The sequence below is a fragment of the Malus sylvestris genome, chromosome 10, assembly GCF_916048215.2.
Source record: "Malus sylvestris chromosome 10, drMalSylv7.2, whole genome shotgun sequence".
NCBI classification, from domain to species: Eukaryota; Viridiplantae; Streptophyta; class Magnoliopsida; order Rosales; family Rosaceae; genus Malus; species Malus sylvestris.
Genome location: NC_062269.1, coordinates 22,268,880 through 22,290,127, shown reverse-complemented (window position 1 = coordinate 22,290,127; position 21,248 = coordinate 22,268,880). Strand labels below are relative to the sequence as shown.

The following is a 21,248-nucleotide window of genomic DNA, read 5'->3' as shown; positions in this document are numbered from 1 at the left end:
AGGAAGATTGCATTGAGATTAAATCAATTCTGAACTACTATGCGGGGGCCTTAGGTCAACGGCTTCTCTAAGAGTGTCGTTTGCTTTAGTCGAAACATTACTTGGGGAGAACAAGATTGTTTGGTAGGTTTACTCGGTATTGACCGTGTCGATAGGCATGTGAAGTACTTGGGCCTCCCAACTTTGGCAGGAAAAAACCTAGATGCTTGCTTCGGCCATATCAAGGAACGCTTATGGAAACGTCTCCGGAGTTAGAAAGGGAAACTCTTAAGTGCGGTGGGTCGTGAACTGTTGATCAAAGTTGTTGCTCAAGCCATTCACCTTTACACCATGAATTGCTTCATTCTACCTAATGTTTTGTGATTATCTCAACAAAATATGGCCAAATTTTGGTGGAATGGTGTAGATGACTCTCGAAAGATTCATTGGATTTGTTGGGATCGGCTTTGTGCTTTGAAAAGTTAGGGTGGCTTGGGTTTCAAGAGCCTCTATGCTTTCAACCTTAGTCTTTTGGCAAAGTAAGGTTGGAGGCTCATTCACGACCATTCCTCTTTGGTTGCCCGTGTATTGAAGGCCAAATACGAAAACTCTTCGTTTTTGGTGGCATATGTGGGAATGAATGCGTCATTTTGTTGGCGAAATTTGTACTCGACTCGCCCCATCATTGAGTTGGGCTTTCGTTGGCAAATTGGAACCGGTGCTAATGTTGATATTTGGAAGGATCACTAGGACCCTCTGCCTTCCAGATTGATGATTTTCTCCCCTCGCCCCTCGGATTACCCTTTGTCGCAGGTTACCCAGCTGATCAACAATCATCAATGAAGGCATCTTTGATTTGCTCCTTATTCTCTGGCTTGGAAGCCAATGCAATTCTCTGCCTTCCTCTTAGCTTTTGCAGGCCTGGGGATAAGTTACTTTGGCATTACGACTCCAAGGGCATTTTCATGGTTAAAAGTGCATATGACCTTGCCGCATGTTGGGTTTTAAGAACTGGTGACTATGACTCGTCATCTCATTCTGGATGCAGCCTTGGTGTGCTGTGGAAAAGAATCTGAATGTGGAATGCTCGTGTCCTTTCTAAAGTTAAGGTGGTGGCTTGGTGTATTTGCAAGGATATCATTCCACCTCGTGCACATATTTTTCGTCGTCACATTAGATCCTCTTTAGCCTATGTGTTTTGCCTTAGTTGCGAGGAATCTTTTCTTCACCTAATGCGAGATTGCCCTTCTCTATTTGCACCTGGATCTCTACTTCGTTGGGTCCTCCACCTACTGGACTGGGTGTTACTTCAATTGGAGATTGGGGTCTTTTTCTGGCTAGTTCTCTATCTCATGAGAACTTTGACATTGTTATCATGATTTGGTGTTCTTTATGGAATGCCAGAAATTCTCTCATTTGGAACAGTAAGTCAGAGAGGTCGGACCTTGTGGCGGCTCGTTCTTTAAGTTATTAGCATGATTTTATTGCTTCTACCTGGCTGGCTCCTTCTCCTCTATCTTTGACCCCTTTGATTACTCGGTGGTCCAAGCCCAGGTTCGGTTATATAAAGATCAACGTTGATGGGGCTTGGGCTAAAGAAAGAAGCTAGGGGGAGTGAGAATTATAATTCGGGACGAGCTGGGGCATTTTGTGGCTGCCCATTCCATAAGGTTTGATTTTCTTTCCGGTCCCCTACATATGGAAGCTTTGGCAGTTCATGAAGGAGTGTTCTTGGCGGTTGGAAGGGGTCTTATTGATGTTCTTTTTTAGGCTGATTCGCTCCAGATCGTGAATGCGATTCTTGACAACTCTACCAATATGTTAGTAGTTGGACTTATTGTACATGACATCAAGGCTTGTTTTCACACAATCACTTATGCTACTATTTCCCATACCCATCGCCAATGAAATGATGTTGTTCATCGCCTGGCCCGTCAAGCTCTACATATGATTTCGGTGAATTGCTCCTAAGTTTAAGAAGCTCCCTGATTTCATATTTGGTTTACTTTCGTCTGATTGTAATTGACTTTGACAGCTTTACTGCAGGCTCTTGATGTAAAGCTTTTTTTTTTTTTTCAATCTATGGAATTTACTATCATTGCTTTCAAATAAAAAAAAAAAAAAGTGCTAGTACCTTACATGCTAAGGTAACTAAATTATATGGGGCTTAATGACTTTCCATTTTTTTTTTCCTGTTTTAATATCTGTCTATTTGAAGACACGTAATCTTATCCTAAATCGTAATTGACCTATTTATCCAATTTGTTTCTTCTTCTTGTTATTGACCAGCAAGTATCCATGTCCATTCATAGTTGCTAACTTGTTTCGATAAAATAAAAAATAAAAAATTGCTAACTTGTTAGTAGGACATTGTAAAGGGATCAGGATCCTCTCCTGGGCAGATGGAGAGGATCCTCTTGACCAGGCCCATCGGGCAGTTTAATTTTTATCCAACGATTACAAATAAAGGGTTCTTCTAAAAATTATAATAATTATAGCCGTTTGATAGAATTTAAACTACCCAATGGGCCTAGTTAGGAGGATCATCTCCATCTGCTCAGGAGAGGATCCTGATCCATTGTAAAGAAGTAATGTGACGGTACTACTAACAAGCGTCTGGAGGTCACGCAACAATGTAATAAATTCAAGAGTGGTTTGTTGTAACCTTTATGTTCGTATACACCATGAACCTTTCCAACAATGTAATAAATTCATATTGCTTTTTAAACCGTCATTAAAATACCTTTTCACAAGCAAACATTCGGGAGGTCGCCGATTGAGGAGTATTCAGTATAAAATTCAAATGTAGTAATACATACTCTCAATCACTTGAGCTACAGATTTCTTATCGATTAAAGTTGAACGGATTAGTAACTCAATCAATACGGAATACCATATTGACCTCTACATAAGTTGGTCAATGTGGTCGCACTGTACAAACTTCACTAAACTTGAACGAATACAGATGGTATGCTGGTCCCTTCTTGGATCGCACACGCACATCCCAATCCCCCATCACACTGAACATATCTTTGAGTTCTTCAACGAGTCTTTGCGTGAAAAGAAAGAATCCAATTCATTATATTTCTATGTGCAAGATCTAAACTGTTAATTTTTCAGAGAACTCAACTCAATGATACGTACTATGGAAAAAAAAAATTGCAATTTTTTTATTAAGAAAACACAAAACTTGGCAACTTGTTATTATATTCATAATTATTTTAGGGTTTTGAGTTTTTCCACAGGTTTGTCTGAAAAATGGTAGGAGATAGGAGCAACCCAACATTCATCCCATAAAATAATGGTCACCTAATATTGGTGATAAACATGGCTCATCCGATTGAGAAAAAGGGTAGAAAATACAAGCACTAGAATCCATGAAATTTGCATACAATTGTGATTGCATGCATGGATGTGTGTATGGGGAAAGATGCCCTTTCATGTGAGTAAGACTACCCCTTTGGGCAAAAAGCTCCATCAATCCCATAACTTGTGGGTGTGGGTGCCTAATCTCTGTTCTACAATAAATTTATATTGTGACCACCCAACAAATCTATGGCTTCCTTCTAATGGAAGTACATTATAGCGGTTCACGTTAGCTTCTAGTCTAGTGATACTTCTCTTTGTGTTGAAAGAGATATTAATTTGGTGGTAATTGTCTTTACAAAGGTAAAAGAGATTACAAGTTCGAAGGTTACATAATTCTCTTTACCCTAAACCCTAGAAAGCTCGACGAGATTCACAATTTATGAGTGGTTCATCTATTTGCTAGAATATGAGTTTATAGGCCTCGCAATCTATATGGTGGATGCACGGTTTTGATACGAACGATATGACCTGGATTTGATGCCACCCAACAAATTTTAGCTTCTTTCTAATGGAAGTACTTAATAGTGGGTCACTTGGCCTACATTACATAACAAGAGTAGCATTTGTCAAGCAACGGTTCTAAAAATCTCCACCTAACGCCGCTTAGGTCGTGCTTAGGCGCTTGGCAGTTGGATATCGTCCCTATTAACTCCTAAAAATTTGAAAATTAAGAAAGGACGCCTAGGCGTCCGATCTTGACTCTCACTTAAGTAGAAAATATATAACTTTCATTTTGCATTTTATTTTTGTTCAATAAATTATAAAAGGCTTATTGAATACTTGGATAAACACTCATTATATGCTTGTTCTCCATATTTTCAATATGTTCTAATATTTTAATATATATATCATTTTATTTTGCAATTTATGTGTCCGATACAGTTATGTATTTTTTTTTTAAATATAAATAGCCACTCATTTATACGATATAAATAGATTTACTTAAATCCGCAACTCAACGCCGGACTAGCGCCTATCATCTTTTAGAACCTTAACCAATTATAAATGTTCAATAATGAGTAGAACTAGCAAGACACCCAAAATAAAGAGGCATTAAACCATAGTTTTTGTACAGCTTATTATCGTATATAGTGCATTTGATTAAAAGTTTGTAACCGGTTCTATTATGCACACTTCCAGTGCAATTTTGGGACAAAACTAGCTAAACAGCAATCAAATAATACAAGGTTACCCAAAAAGTCAAGCATGGTGGCTGGATTAACTTCTAGAGTTTTTAAAGACCTTTCATTTGAGAAGCTAGACAAGAACTGACTGCGGCTGCCAAATGCTACTATGCTATCCTCAATGCATACGAAATTTCTAGGAAGGCCCCTGAAAGATATTGCATAGACCGACCTAAAGAACCCAAAATTCATGTCCACACGGGTGAGATGCAACGGTTATAGATTGGTGGCTCTTAATAAAACGGCATCTAAATCTAACTAGTAGTCGACTATTAACAGCCAATAAGAAATGGTTAGTTTCCATGAGATACGATGGAGCAAATTAGATCGAAAAACAGCTGACCGATTGTGAACCACCACCGGCGTATTGCAGAGACTATTAAAACACAGTAAACTTGGGGATTTCAAAATCTATCTGTTTTTTACAATAAAACAACAGTAAACTGATGCCAAGACGTTTGAAAGAGTTCATCCCATCGCCTAAGTTCTGCGCAATATGAGTAGAAATGCAGCATAATTTGATTACCATACAATCGTTAAAATCCTAATCTGCATCTGTCCCTAATTTAAAGTTCCTTCAGGATCTGAATGCTTACTTTCAAGATCAAGATAAAGAAGTCGTTCTAGTCACAATTTTCATTTGTCCTCGTTCGATGGTTCTTCTTTGTCCTTCTGTCGGGACAGCAATTACAAAGAGAGGAAAAACTATTTAGTAATTGAAAGTAAATTCTAGAAACTTTTCTTTTTGGAAGAAACAAAAAACGTACATTCTAGAAATTTCCGACAATCGATACTCACACCAAATCAAAACACGAATTTTGTGACCATAAACACTCATGCAAGAAGTTTTATGTATAAGGTTTGTGAGCATACCTCGGACTGATTCTTCAGAGATGCAAGAAGATCTTTCACTGAAGGATCATTGGGGTCAACTCCTGGAAGCTGCAAGGAAATAACATATCAGAGAAACAGCAACAGCAAAAGTAGCTATACATTTCGTAAAAGAGTTAGGTTCGATTACACATACAGATTCAAGGATAGATGATACAAAAGACTGATCCTCCAACACCTTGCTCACATCGGTCTGGGATGATGGCTCTCCTGCACTTTCCTGCATCGACATTTGAAGAGCTGCATGCAGCAAAAGATATAATAAGCATGCTGAAACTAACAAATACTACCAAAACGCTCTGTCAATGCTCAGAGTTTTCAAATCAAATGTAATATTAACCAGACAAAAAGTAAACTGAAGAACCAAAAAAGGATGCATGATAGGTGCACATTTTGATGCCAAACTACACCAAACTAGAAAGGCAGCTAAGTGTCAATTGCTATGAGTATGAATTACAAGAACCCATATTTCATAGATTGGGAATTAAGCAAACCACAGCACTAGTACGCACAGCTGAAAATGGATTAGATGAAGCAAGTAGACCACTTAACATGTAAACAGAAAGAACTACCAAGTATAAACCTATGAATGTCAAATTTATCTGATGGTAATGCATAAATTTTTATGGTCACAGTCGTAGAGATACAATTGAATTTATTAAAATGAATGTGACCTCCAAGAGTTGTACAAGAATATACCTGTACAAAGTTAAGTTTTCAAGAGGATATAAACCTATGAATGTCAAATTTATCTGATGGTAATGCATAAATTTTTATGGTCACAGTCGTAGAGATACAATTTAATTTATTAAAATGAATGTGACCTCCAAGAGTTGTACAAGAATATACCTGTACAAAGTTAAGTTTGCAAGAGGATATAAACCTCATGTTAAGTTAGTGGCACGGAATAAAAAATAGAAGCATGTTAAACGAACAAAAAATAGAAGCATGTCGTAAATAAATTTCCACAAGTAATCAAGCAAAAGAAGCTCATGCTCAAGTTACCTCAACTAAATGATATGAAATATAAGAAATAAAATAAAATAACTCACCTAAAGCCAACTCCTGATCCGCACTAGTTGCCTCTGACATCTCAGTATCACCTGCTGAATGACCAGTTCCAGAGATGTTCATTGACATTGCAAGAGCCTCCTTCAGCAAGTCATTCTCCTCAACCTATCACCCATACCATAAGCCAAGGCCAATTTAAATAACAAAAATTCTTTGAAAAATAACAAATGACAAAACAAAACCCAACAATATAGACTTTATAGACTTTAAGAACTAGACAAGGTTATGCAAGCATGCAAACAAAGACAATCAAGAGACGAACTGAAACCAACCATATCATCAGTATGTTTCTTATCCTCATTGGAAGAAACATTAGCTTGATCTGTCATGGTTACATCTTCTGATTTGGATGATGGTTCCCCTCCTTTTCCACCAGCTTCTTCAGCAGCTCTTTTGGCAGCGGCTTCTTGCCTAGCCCTTTCCTCTTCCATAGAAACTCTAAGGGCGAGAGCAAGCTCAGGATCAATGTTGGGATCAACGCCAAAGTCATACCCAGAGCCACCAATAGCAGCAGCAGTTGCTGCTGCTGCAGCCACTGCAAAACCACTTCCTCCTTCTCCGTCACCAGTAAATACAGGTGTACTGCCATTAAATAAGGAAAAGCTCATATCACGGGAGACATAGTTAGAATTATTAATTATACAATCTACTGGGACGTGTTCACTATGTTATTCAACAAGCAATTCCAGCCAAGTGACACACAGAACATGTGTGAAGATAGAAAGAAAAGTTTCTTGTGTTCACTATGTTGTTCAACAGCAATTCCAGCCAAGTGACACATAGAACACGTATGAAGATAGAAAGAAAAGTAGAAACTTATGCCTATTAATTTTCAGAAAAGTAAGTTGTAAGAAATACTTGAGCTTAAATACATATTCTTGCACAAATTCTCCTTGTATCATTTTAATACCTACTATTCTCAATTCTCCGTTCTTTCTTCGTATAACATGCATTACTCCTATACACAATAGCATGAATCTAAAATTCCAATTAGTTCCATGAACAAATAATTTTATAATTGGCAATGCAAGATGATATCTAAACAGACATGGGAGAAAACAAAAAATAATACACCTTATGAGAACATCTGAGAGAGCATTTGGACCGGGGGGGACATGTACTATATGACTGCTGTCATTATTATTAACTGCAGACAGAAGGGCCTCCAGCTTCTCTGGCTTCCCATCATCCTCTTCCCCGAAATCAACAATGTCAAGAGCAACACTGTTCTTTTTCAGTTTCTTTCCTATCGATTCCAACACCTTCTTTTCAAATTTGACAGGACTGAACATGGTTAAGAGTTAGATGTCAACGACAACAAAAAGCAAAAAGGAAAGTGCAAGCAAGAAGTTAGCACTATATACCTTCCAGCAAAAACGATAATCCGTTGTTGCTGATTTTTGTTTTGACGATGCTTAAGAGCCAGCTGAGCTACCTGGATCGCAGATGTTATGTTCATCTCACCTCCCATCTCAAGACCTATATAAAAGGAATTAGAGAACCGCAAAGAAATTAACCAGAAGAAAAAAAGGATAATTTGACGAACATCGTGATGGAACGATTTCCACAAAGAAGAGATAATAAAGGTACCCATTGAACTAAATTTTTAACAAAATCCAGCACGCAAAAGAACACGAATCACTCTTAAAACGGCCTCACCATCTCTAATTACTTCCTCGCATTGTATAGTAAGATCCAGTCTCACATTCATACAAGATAATATATAGTACTAAAGCTCTTGAGTTTCCCTTCAAAACTAAAGTTACAACTTTGGATTATAATGTCCGCCTAAACTATGATCATTCTTATTCAACAAAACCATTCCAACTGCTTCATTGATACAGTTTCATCAGCTATTTAACTATACAAGTAAGCTAAACATGTAAAGTTTTCGAATTCAATTAAAAAATAATCACACAAGCAAATTAGTAATGAATTGAGAACTTCACCATGCATGCAAGCTAAAATCCTTCCAAGATCAGAGGTTGGAGTAGCCAATACCCGAACCCCCTTGCCCGCCATTGTCAATACCCCAACTGTATTCTCCGGATTAGCCTGCCCAATTTACAAACTCCACTGTTGAAAAATTGAAGTGGTTTACAATTTCGTAAAGGGAAAAGCTTGATTAAGAAGTAGAAAGAAAACCTGGGTTTTGGCACCACAGATGAGATTAATGGCGTCGGCTTGAGCTTGCAATCGGGAGGGAGAGTAATCGCCGTTTCGCATCCACTCGGAATTGTCGACACAGATCATAGTCGCCTGATTATTCATCACATTTACGTATAATCATCAGAAAAACCGTATGCAAAGCCCTGAAAAATTGAAACATTCGAAGGAGGAGGATTAGAAGAGGGCTAACCTCGAGAACCATGGTTGCAGAGATTGTTCAACCTTTTGGGCTTCACAACTCAAAACTTCAAAAGAGGGTCTCCGACTCTCCGCAGTGTTTGTGTAAAAGGTGTAATTCTCAAAGTACCCCAACTGTATTTGTATATTTTTAGCTATTTTCCCCTTTTTTTTTTTGCTCCTCCTATATTTTCTCCTAATTTACTTAAGTTAAGTGAATAAAGATTTTTACTTATGCCCAAGTTGCCATTCAAATACTACGGTATGGTAGATATTCATTTTCACTTTGATTTTATGTTTGAATCTCGTAGATAGTGAATTCGATATCAAATTAAACTGCCTTACAATGTACTAAAAAAAAAAAAAAAAAAAAAAAACTTATGCCCAGGTTTGCAACACTTTTCGGCCGTCAGATTAACCCATAAAAATCTTGTACACAAGTAACACTTTTATCCAAATTTGGATCTTGAATTTTGAATGTAAATTCATTATAATTCCAAATTTGTAAAGAGAGTACATTGTCTTAAGGAATTACCTGGCACCTCAAGAACAAGCAGGTGTTTCTCCTTAATTCAATATGTAGCTGATTCACGAAATTTCATACTTATGATCGAAACTTTATATATTATAATCACTATGTAAATCAGTTTTGCAAAAAAAATAAAAATAAAAAATAAAATAAAAATTTAATTAAATACGAGATCGTTTGGTCATTGAACTGTATAAAAACAATAATCGGATTCGAAAAATAAATAATGAAATATCTATCTATTTGCTACAATTGATTAACTAAATTACTTTAGTTTTAATTGATTTTGTTCTTTACAGATTTAATTGATTTTTTGTTGAAATGATATTTATATTATAAGCACGAAACTCTATTAATCAACCACTAAGAGTAAACTGAGGAGGAACTCCTCCTAAATCTTGAGAAGCCAAGCCTTTCTCCTTGAAGAATTCTCTTTATTGATGAAACCTCAGAAATCGTTACAAGGAAACACTCGATATGCACAATATGCCGGCAAGCAATTCTAACTTGATACAAAGAACAAATCAACACCACAACATTGTAAATCAAAGGTTTAATTTACACACCCAGAGTTCTGGAGATCATAGAAGATGATCTATGGTTTCGACTAATGGGTAAGTGAATGTAAACCTCGTGAACTTCCTGTTTACAAACCTCTCCTCTATCCCTATCTATGGCGTAGCACACATACACGGTGTCAACTACATTGTCCAGCACATGAACAAAGAAACACAGTACCACGATCAGTAGCACCCACGCCAGAACTGCCACAAAGTACGAATCAACCCCAAGACTGGTCGCAGCTTGTAAGATAGCGCAGACCTGTCAATGCACATCCATAATCAGAAAATACCAAGGGAGAGATAAAAGGGTTCCAAAACAAGAAAGATGATGCAACCGAAACAAAGTCCAGCAATTTGGGAACAGGAAAACGCATTTATAATGCATCTCCTAACGACTCATCAAACCTATACAGTTCAAATACTCTATGTACTGTTGCCAATCAACAGAGCATGACATCTAGAACAACCCTTCCTCCATTTCCGTCCTCCCCTCAACTCTCTTCTCGCAGTTAGGGCCACACCAGAAAGTGCGGAAGAAGACCAAAAGGCAATAATTATACAACAGTTATTATCCCTATCATTAATTGTGTTAGGAGACAGATCTATGCAGAGCCTTTAACAAGCCTCAACAGTGTCACATGTTCAATACATGGATGAGTTCCTAACATACCACACATGATGCACAACGATCTTAAACAATAATTAATGGAAAGCTGAATGATTGAGATTCAAAAAGACAACATACCACGATTGCATATATCGCTGAGAGTACAAAAACAATTCCAGCCAATAGACGAGTGGAGATGGTTTCCACAAAAACCGCAGAGAGAAGATTACGCTTTAGAAGCTCATATGTCATTTTTGCAGATGAGCAGTAAGCTTCACCAGTTATTGCCGCAAAGTTGATGGTGAACTTGTTGAGAAAATCAATCGCTGAAAATAAGGCATTAACACAGCAGCGCATTAGAAAATACATCATCCCAGGTGAACCGTCTTGTCTTGCACCATCGACCATGGCACGAACAACTCGAACAACAGATAAAAGTAATCCAGATAGGCATACTGTGCCAAAGTTGGGGCCAAAAGCATTTCTGCAAGTGTAAACAGAAACATGAGAAAGGAGAAGTTATTGTGCTCACTAAATAACATCAATAGTAATGCCTATAATCCCAATGTGTTTAATAGGTCAACTGATTCACCAGAAAAATAGATAAAACGAAAACTATGACCAGATCACAATTCTCACAAGCATAAGGGTTGACGAATAGGCATAAGAAAGAATACAGAACGTCACTGAAAAGTAAGCATAATTACATCAAGAAAACAAAGTTGCAGAATAACATCTTAGTGTTCAGTGCATGCCAGTTAAAGCAAAAATATTGCATCTTCATCCTTCAAGACATCATGTGGAACATTAGCTTGTTGCTAAGAAAATAAAGGTCCAAGGGACCTGACACTACCAGGTGGAGAAGAACCTATACCCAAGTGCTGCTGCGATATTAATGTCGTCCTATATTAAGCACAAAGAGAATAAGCCCAAAATTCACCAAATGACACAGCACATAGTTCCAAAATGGAATTGATTAATCCATATTATTTCATGCAGATAAATAAGCCAATGAAAGTGCTACCGGCTGTCCATCTGACACCATGAAGAAATGCTAAATAACGACGGCCTAGTATCTGTATCACAGTTTTCATGCATATATTTACATTAGAGAAGATATAGTTGTTCTGGAGTTTGGTCGGTGGAACCTACAAAGCAAATTTGGTTAAAAGTTCACTGATTATGTGCCTGACTTGCAATAAATTACAAATTCTGGACATAAATTGATTTTGTTTTCAGTCTTCCTACTTAATCAAACAAAACATGGTTAATCACCAACTTTACAACTCTCACTAATTCAGTTTCATTTAGTTTGGAACAGAGTACATTTCAATTGCAAGTTGCAACAATATATGAAGTACGAACTTAAGTAAATTACTCCAAACATCGAAAAACAAATGTAGCAACAAACAATTCACCTTAAAGAGCTCCTGATAATCCGCTTCGGAGTTGAATCCTCCTTAGTGAAATACCACTGAGCAACAGTCCCACTAATCACATACACCTGAGCTTCCACCATCGTCGTAAACGACCACAACATTGTCAAAATCGCCAATGCGTAATAAGCAGGCACCCAACCATCCTGCTTCCACACACAACTATACACTCCATTCGATTCCCGCGGCGCAATCTTCCCATTGAACCTGGCATAGACCAAGAACACAACAATGGGCGCATAGTAAACCACCAATCCTAATGTCAAACACGGCAGAACCCCGAACAAGCCCAAGTTCCGTGAAAGCGCATGGGATGCCACCCCGATTATGCTCACAGTGAGCTCAATCCGATGCCAATTCACCACAAGAATCCACACAATGACCCCAATTACCAAAAACACGAAGATCAGAATCAAAATTCTGTAAACTAAAGGGAGAGCGTCACTGCAGGTGGAGCTGAGAGTGCAGGCGACGAACCAGTAGACGTTGAAGAAGATTGGGAAGACGATGAAGAAGGGGAGGAAGACGTAGACGACTTGCTTGGCGTAGTGTTTGAGGAGAATAAGCAGACTGAAGCAAATGGGCAGGCTTAGAATCAACGTAATCACGAGGGTCCATGTCAAATCTTTGAGCAGAGAGGAGGAAGAGGAGAAAGTGGGTCCGACCCAGTTGGGGAGACGGGTCAAAGTTTCGTTTTTGACGCAGGAGGCGGAGTCCGAGTCGTAGGAGAAGGAGGAGAGGACGGTGTAATTTTGGTTGCGGTGGACGACGGCGAAGATTCCGACGGCGAAGGTGGCGAGCACAAAGAGGAGGAAGAGGATTAGAAAGGGGAGGTCTTTGAAATGGCGGGGGCCGTGGTTGTAGGAGATCTGGAGGTACTGGGTCGGGTCGGCATCGGATTCCGGTGGGTCGGCGTAAGATGGCGGAGGGGACGGTGGCGGTGGTGGGTTTTCGATTGGGGGTTTGGAGAGGAGGGGGGTGGAGGGAGAGGATGAGTCGTAGAAGATGGGCTTGTTGGGTTCTTCGGAGCTGCCCATTGGAGCTCAGTTGCAGCTGAGGGAGGTGGAGATGGCGGCGGTGGGCAGTGGGTGGGGGTTTAGAGAAGGCGGAGGAGCATTTGGTTTGGTCGTTGACTGTTAAGCAGAGAGTGGAGTAGTAGATATGGCTAGATGGTGATGTGTATATGAGAAACAGAGCAATGAGGAACCATGCCAGTGCAAAATTTTGGTCGGTTTGTGGACAGTGGACTTGTGGAAGCTTATATACACACTGTTTTTTCTATATATATATTTTTTTTGGCAATGATTAAATCATTAAAGCATATTAGTTTTGTGAAGTCTGTGTTCATCTAGTTGTAATTGACGTATTTTAATCGCATAATTGTTATGATCAGAAAATTCTGTAATTTGTTAGAAATAAAGTACAGAAGAGAGAAACAAGAGAAAGATTGGGGAGAAGAAAACAAAGTGTCTATTTCCAATATCATCGGACCAGCTTTATAGAACATCAAATACATGAGTTGTTGCCCAAATGTTCTCTACAGTAATCCAAAAGCTTCTCTACATTATTTTGATGTTTATGATAGTTTCCTAATATACATTGTATAAGGACAGCCACTATTTGTCACAGCACTTCCTCTTGGGTGTCCTTGTATAAGAGAAAGTTGTCTCAATAAAAACATTGCTTGGAAAACCAATGGGACAAAACCAAAGCAAAGGAGAAAAATTGAGCACAATTTAAAAATACTGATAAGGCATTGGACACCCATAATGCTGCCTCGCTAAAACCTTGCCAAGAAAAACCCAAAAGGATAAAAACTTGGTTGAAGGGAAAAGAGCACAGCTCGCTTATATGTTCATAATAGCATATTGTCCAAGACTCCCCTTGATCGATAACTTCACTAAATAAGTCTCTCCCCTTAATGATACTAAGTCTGGATTTGACTGGCATCACTGTCAAGTTTAAAGTAATGTGACTTTGGTCTCCAAGAAATTAAGCTTGAGTAAAACTTAACTTGGGGAAGTGTGGAAGTTTATCAGAAGTTAACAACAGTCGTTTGTGTTCCTGCAACGAACAAATAAATATAAAATAAAATTAGTATTCAAAATAAACTAGGAGCAGTATAAACTCCATGGTAAATATAAACCATATAGCCTTGTACGCTCTTCAAGAGTCATACTAAAACTCTTAATTCTTTTAAAAATATGTTGCAACAATATAATTCAATTCGAACTAACAAGAGTACTCGTCTCAAGTAGTATGCAGTCTCCATATGCTATAAGTCTCGGTTTAAAATAACATTGTACTTACAGAAATGTGGCTGCATATATGTCACAGCCTGTCCCGAGATTTTCTTATTAAGGACGTGAAAGGACGAAAGTACCCTTGACGTTATTAAGGTATGTGTGTGTGGCATATTATTTGGTCTAAGTACATACATTCCCAAACTTTTGGAAAAAAATTGTTTTAAGTTAGATAAATTGGTATGTATATTTGTGTGGCTAGGGTTGCTTTGGACCACACAACCTATCAACCTCCCTCTTTCCTCCCCGTATCTCTCTCTCTCTCTTCCTCACGGTTCTCTCTCACTCTCTCCCTCTCTTAATCGTACGGACACACTCACCATCGAGCCTACAAGCACGGATCGAAGGTTGTGAAGGTACCATCGTGCTCGTGAGGACTATACGAACCCAACCACACCCATTTCAGGTAAGAAATCTTTCGATTTCACGTCAAAATCACAAGCATCGATTTTGGCACTGTTCATGAACTTTGTGTTGGTTGATTTTTAGGACAATCCAAGCTCATAGTGAGCTTTAGGAGGTTCTCACGAAGCTCGGGGACGTTCGTTTGGAAGTTTTGGACGTCGGGATCACTGTGTTCGAGGGTGGCCGGTTTTGGGTGAAATTTCCCGATGTGATTTTGAAGGTTTTGGAAGTTTTTAAAGGTATAGATCCATTTCCCTCTTAATTTAGAGCTCGTAGGTGAAACTTTCATGAAAAATGGTGAAGAATTGAGTGAGAAAGGTCGAGTTACAGGTTTTCAGCGCCGACGACGCGAGGAAGAAGAAGACGCGCATGGGGGCGCGTAGGTCCGTGCCACCCATGGCGCGTGGGGGCACGTGTCAAGCCCAGAATTAATTCTAAAAATTTGTCGACTTCCGTGACGTTGAGTAGGTCACTGTGGTATATTTATATACCTAAATTGAGCACCGTATGAGAAGTTATTGAGAATTGTTGGTTATATGCTTTAAATAACGTTTATATAGTATTCACCGCGGCGGCCCGTGCGGCGGCGCATGGCCAATGGCCCGCCAATGTCATTCTTAGCATTTGTTTAAGGTTCTAGGTTCAGTTTTGATAATTGATGGACGTAAATTGAGTAATTGAACCTAAGTTGGTTACGATTCGTGGTTAGGTGAAAATGTGAATTGACGATCCGACCGTTGAATCGTCACCAAACTTTGATACGTTGTAATACGTAATATTTGAGGATTATAGGAACTTACGGATTGGGAATCCGATTTACGGATCTTCCGGAATTGGAGTTGTAAGTTCATAAAATAAAATGTTAACCGTCACTTGGTTTTGAAAATTGACGGAGATCCGACCGTTGGATGGTAAGGAAATTTAGGATGTTGTTCTAGAGATTTATTGTGGACCTCTGGAAGTTATAGATTGGAAATCTGAGTTGCAGATCTTCTGGATCGAACTGCGTAGTGACGTGTTTTATATAAGTTATATATTCTATCGATATGATTTCTGAGGTTGGATTTGATTATTGTTCTAGGCGCTGATCGTCATGACGCCTTGAAGTATTGTGCTAGGGAGTTGTAGGGCGAACTCTAGGTGAGTGGGCAGTACTTTCTATTTATACCTATATACTATGAATTTTCCCAGAAATTGAGTTTTAATGAAGGTATGTTTCTAAAATGCCATGCATGCATAATATGAATGATATGAATGATATGAGTTATATGAATTGATAATTGATGCATATATATATATATATATATATATATATATATATGTGTGTGTGTGTGTGAATTGGTGCTGTGGACGCACAAGTAAGTATCAGGTGAGTTTTATATTATTCATGTGAATCATTGATGATGTATATTATGTTGATAGCTCATAACCTGCAATCATGGTGTTAATGCTTATATTATTCACCTCGCACCGCACGCTCACCTTGGATCCAAGTAGGTGCATGTCGTACAGACCATGAGAGGGTTCCGACTGATAGGTGACCTTAGATTATGTGCACAGATGATTGATGAGAGAAGCACTAGAGCGTATTATTACACCATTCATGTCATACAGACTACTTCAGGTAGTTCCGACTTATATGCAGTGTAGTGCCGCACAGGTCACCAAGGTGACTCCGGTTGGATTGGATGTTGAGCTATAGAATTAACCGTACAGGACCAACTGCAGGGTCTCCGGTTAATTCACCATTTCACCTGTTACATTGATGCATCATTCATTCTGTTTTTGAAATTATAACATGGCATACTTCCTGGTTTTTTAGAAAAATTGATGATTTGAGATTTATGAAAAGTATTATGCTATTATGCTATTTTCTGGGAAAGTATACAGGTTTTACAGCGAGGGGTTAGAAATGTTTTAAATGAAAAGTTTTCGAAAAACTTTGTTTTACTGACCCACTTAATTTTGTTTTGCGCCCCTCCAGGTTCTAGATAGCAGAGCTTTGGTGGCCACGAGGAATCCAACGGTGTTCTGACAGAATTCACAAAAGTAGGACTCACCCTCGGGTGTTTCATCTTAGTAATTGTATTTTTAAAGCTTCCGAACTGTGTAAATGGTTACGTCACTCTCACGTGACGGCCAGCATGACTTCCTTCGGGACGGGGTGTGTTAGTTGGTATCAGAGCCTAGGTTGCAGTCCTGGACATCTTGAGAATTTCCTAGTGTCTTCTGTCAGAACTATATCGCCTCGTAGTGAGCCACGTAGTTCGGATGAGCCTAATTTCCCTGATACAGTAGTTTAGGGAAAACTATTACCATTGTGATTCAGTCTATTATCTAAAGGAACCTTTTGAGACTGGTTATAAGTTAAATTTGAATCACTTTAGGGAAATGAAGAACCTAAGGGAGCAGATCGATGGCTTAATCATTTGGGAAAAGGCGTTTCGGATTATGCAAAGGCAAGGGAATCTTTCTCTCGTCAGGTGGGTCGAGATGACTACCTAGTTTTTGAGTGTTGAAATTGTATCCTAGTGGAGATAGGAGTCTTATACGATGTCACCGGAGGAAACAGCTGAATGAGAATTGTTTAAAGAGTTGTTTAAGAAAAGGTTTATTCCTCCGGCATATATGGACGGTAAGAAACAAGAGTTTATAATTTGAAACAACGGAAAGAATGAGAATCAAAGGAAAGATGACCAAGGTAAAGGTCATGTGTCTCAAGAACCTCGCAAGACTTAGAACTTCAAAAGAAGTGGGGTTAATTCTAGTTCTGCTAGCAGAGATTTTAGTACCATTGATCAGATGCGAGGTGGTAGATTTATTGGAGATCCTAAATTATAGAGGCGAAGTGACTTTGGTAGAGGAAATGTACCTTTGTGTTGTAAGTGCAATAGCATACACTTTGGAAAGTGCAGGCGAGAAAGCAAAAGATGCTTTACATGTGGATTTTGATGTGATTTTAGGCACAGATTGGTTGCATTATAATCGTGCCAATATGGATTGCTACGGGAAATCACTTACTTTCCATTGTCTTGGATTATCAGAGGTTACTTTTGTGATTGAGCAAAGTGGAGTGAGGCATGCCGTTATTTCTGTTGTGAGAGCAAAGAGATTGTTATCAAAAGGTTGCCAAGGATGCCTAGCTCATAGTGCTACATGATGCTACGCTGAGTAGTGTGGAAAATGTAAAAGTTGGTTAGACATTTTCTGTTGTAATTCCGGATGAGTTACCTGGGTTGCCGCCAGGTAGAGATATGGAGTTCACCATTGATTGGTTTCTAGGTGCAAATCTTATATTAAAGAATGAGTCATGCTGAGTTACGGGAATTAAAAATTCAGTCACAGGAATTGATTGATAAAGGTTTCAGTCAACCTAGTACGTTACTTTGGAAAACCCCAGCTTTGTTTATAAGGAAGAAAGACGGGACCTTAAGAATATGTATGGATATTAGGTAATTGAATCGGGTAACGAGTAAGAACCGTTATCCATTGCCGCGCACTGATGATTGTTGATCAGCTTAAAGATGCATGTGTGTTCTCTAAGATTGACTTGAGATCTGGATATTATCAGTTGAAGATTAAAGATGAGGATGTACCTAAAACGGCTTTCAGAACCCGTTATGGACATTACGAGTTTTTGGTAATGCCATTTGGATTGACTAATGCACCTGCAGCTTTCATGAGGTTGATGAATGAAGTATTCCAGCAATATCTTGATAGGTTTGTCATTGTTTTCATTGATGATATTTTAGTATACTCTAAATTGAAAGCAGATCATATTCGACACCTAAACTTGGTATTAAAGAAATTGAGGGAGCATCAGTTGTATGCCAAGTTTAGTAAATGTTAGTTCTGGTTGAATCAAGTGGCATTTTTGGGGCATATGGTATCGGCACAAGGAATTCAAGTTGATCCTCAGAAGATAGCAGCGGTGGAGAATTAGGAACAGCCACGAACCGTCACCGAGGTACGGAGTTTCCTTAGTCTAGCAGGTTATTATCGACGGTTTGTTCAAGATTTCTCTATGATTGCGTTACCACTAACAAAGTTAACCAGGAAGGATGTTAAGTTTGTATGGGACGAGAATTGTGAGCAAAGTTTCCAGCAGCTGAAACATTGCCTCACTCATACTCCAGTTGGTACTTCCTGACGATAGTGGTAACTATGAGATTTATAGTGATGCTTCCTTAAATGGTTTGGGATGTGTCTTGATGCAGCATAATAGAGTGATCGCCTATGCTTCTTGACAGTTGAAGATTCATGAAAGAAATTATCCTACTCACGATCTTGAGTTAGCCGCCATTGTTTTTGCTTTGAAGATTTGGAGGCATTATCTCTATAGTGAGAAATGTAAGATCTTCACAGATCATAAGAGTCTTCAGTATCTTTTCACTCAGCATGATCTTAATCTTCGTCAGCGAAGATGGATGAAGTTGCTAAGTGATTATGACTGCACTATTGAGTACCATCCGGGTCGTGCCAATGTGGTAGCTGATGCACTGAGTAGGAAACCTCAAGGCCAACTTAATGCTTTGTATGCTTGCCGTGTCCCTCTTCTTACAGACTTGAGAACTATTGGAGTAAAGTTGGAAATGGAAGAGCAAAGAGAAGCTTTTCTTGCTAGTTTCCAAGTCTGGCCAGTTTTGGTTGATCGTGTAATTGAAGCTCAGTTGGTTGATGAGGAAATTCAAGAATTGATTCAGTTGAGAAATGAAGGGAAAAAGAAAGACCTCAGGATTCGGGAATCGAATGGCATGCTTATGCAAGAGAATAGGATGTATGTGCCTAATAACGAGGAATTAAAGAAAGAAATTTTGGATGAAGCACATTGTTCGGCTTATGCAATGCACCCAGGAGGAACCAAGATGTATCATACCATTCGCCCATTTTATTATTGGCCGGGTATGAAGAAGGAAATTGCAGAGTATGTAAGTAGGTATATTGTTTGTCAGCAAGTTAAAGCAGAAAGGAAGAAGCCTGTTGGTCGGATGCAACCACTTCCCGTTCCTCAGTGGAAATGGGAAAATATAACTATGGATTTTGTGTATAAGCTTCCAAGTACACAAAATGGATTTGATGGCGTTTGGGTGATTGTAGATCGGCTCACCAAGTCAGCACACTTCATCCCAGTGAGAGAAAAGTATCATCTGAATAAATTGGCTAAGTTGTTCATCATGAAGATTTTGAAGTATCATGGCGTTCCAGTGAATATTATTTCTGACCGAGATCCAAGATTTACTTCTAAGTTTTGGATAGCTTTTTAGGAAGCTCTTGGTACGAAATTGCTTTATAGCATTGCTTATCATCCTCAGACAGATGGACAATCTGAGAGGACTATTCAGACGTTGGAGGATATGTTGAGATCTTCAGTGTTGCAGTTTGGTGACTCTTGGCATGATCGCCTAGATTTGATGGAATTTGCCTACAACAATAGTTTTCATTCGAGCATTAGTATGTCACCATTTGAGGCACTTTATGGTAGAGCTTGTCGTACGCCATTGTGTTGGTCAGAAGTTGGTGAAAAAAGTGCTAGAGGGCCCAGAGATTGTGGACGAGATTACTCAAAATGTTCAGGTGATTAAGGCTAACCTGAAAGCGGCCCAAGATCGACAAAAGAGTTTAGCAGATAGACATGCTACTGATCGAGTTTATGATGTGGGTAATTTGGTGTTCTTGAAATTGTCACCTTGGAGAGGTGTAGTACGGTTTGGAAAGAGAGGCAAGCTAAGTCCTAGATATATAGGACCTTATGAGATCATTGAGAGGATTGGTGAAGTTGCTTACAGGTTGGAGTTGCCTACAGAGTTATCTAAGGTTCATAATGTGTTTCATGTCTCGATGCTTCGGCATTATGTTTCAGATCCTTCATATGTGATTCCTCCTCAACCTTTGGAAATTAATCCAGATTTAACGTATGATGAGGAACCAGTCACTATCTTGGATTGGAAAGACAAGGTTCTAAGGAATAAAACGGTGAGCTTGGTAAAAGTATTGTGGAAGAACCACTTAATGGAAGAAGCTACTTGGGAGATAGAAGATCAAATGAGAGAGATGTATCCGAGGTTGTTTTATGAGTATTAAGTGACTTGATTGGTTGAATGAATTTCGAGGACGAAATTCTATAAGGAGGGAAGATTGTCACAGCCCGTCCCGAGATTTTCTTATTAAGGACGTGAAAGGACGAAAGTACCCTTGACGTTATTAAGGTATGTGTGTGTGGCATATTATTTGGTCTAAGTACATACATTCCCAAACTTTTGGAAAAAATTGTTTTAAGTTAGATAAATTGGTATGTATGTTTGTGTGGCTAGGGTTGCTTTGGACCACACAACCTGTCAACCTCCCTCTTTCCTCCCTGTATCTCTCTCTCTCTCTCTTCCTCACGGTTCTCTCTCACTCTCTCCCTCTCTTAACCGTACGGACACACTCACCATCGAGCCTACAAGCACGGATCGAAGGTTGTGAAGGTACCATCGTGCTCGTGAGGACTATACGAACCCAACCACACCCCTTTCAGGTAAGAAATCTTTCGATTTCACGTCAAAATCACAAGCACCGATTTTGG

The 21,248-nt window shown here is 39.0% G+C and overlaps 2 protein-coding genes across 2 annotated transcripts; both read right to left on the bottom strand.

The window, feature by feature from the left end:
- Nucleotides 1-4,911: 4,911 nt before the first annotated feature.
- On the bottom strand, nt 4,912-9,018 carry LOC126586305 (26S proteasome non-ATPase regulatory subunit 4 homolog). The gene is made up of 10 exons (XM_050251115.1): nt 8,854-9,018; nt 8,640-8,753; nt 8,444-8,549; nt 7,859-7,973; nt 7,569-7,778; nt 6,767-7,076; nt 6,476-6,599; nt 5,560-5,663; nt 5,406-5,474; nt 4,912-5,204 (listed from the first exon to the last, which is right to left on the bottom strand). The coding sequence occupies exons 1-10, from the start codon at nt 8,863-8,865 to the stop codon at nt 5,169-5,171; spliced, it is 1,200 nt and encodes a 399-aa protein (XP_050107072.1). The 5' UTR covers nt 8,866-9,018; the 3' UTR covers nt 4,912-5,168.
- Nucleotides 9,019-9,782: 764 nt separating this feature from the next.
- LOC126587462 (uncharacterized) lies at nt 9,783-13,236 on the bottom strand. The gene is made up of 3 exons (XM_050252536.1): nt 11,958-13,236; nt 10,678-11,023; nt 9,783-10,191 (listed from the first exon to the last, which is right to left on the bottom strand). Exons 1-3 carry the CDS (start codon nt 13,010-13,012, stop codon nt 9,928-9,930), a joined length of 1,665 nt encoding a protein of 554 aa, XP_050108493.1. The 5' UTR covers nt 13,013-13,236; the 3' UTR covers nt 9,783-9,927.
- Nucleotides 13,237-21,248: the final 8,012 nt, after the last annotated feature.

Bases quoted from the DNA above. Each gene is read 5' to 3' on its own strand.
- LOC126586305 (XM_050251115.1), bottom strand. The intron at 7,974-8,443 runs GTGAAGTTCTCA...CCTTTTATATAG, and splicing joins GATTTTAGCTTGCATGCATG to GTCTTGAGATGGGAGGTGAG. The intron at 7,779-7,858 runs GTATATAGTGCT...AACCATGTTCAG, and splicing joins ATTATCGTTTTTGCTGGAAG to TCCTGTCAAATTTGAAAAGA.
- LOC126587462 (XM_050252536.1), bottom strand. From the start codon at position 13,012: ATGGGCAGCTCCGAAGAACCCAACAAGCCCATCTTCTACGACTCATCC. The intron at 11,024-11,957 runs GTGAATTGTTTG...TTACACTTGCAG, and splicing joins ATTATCAGGAGCTCTTTAAG to AAATGCTTTTGGCCCCAACT. The intron at 10,192-10,677 runs GTATGTTGTCTT...GTGCATTGACAG, and splicing joins CAGCGATATATGCAATCGTG to GTCTGCGCTATCTTACAAGC.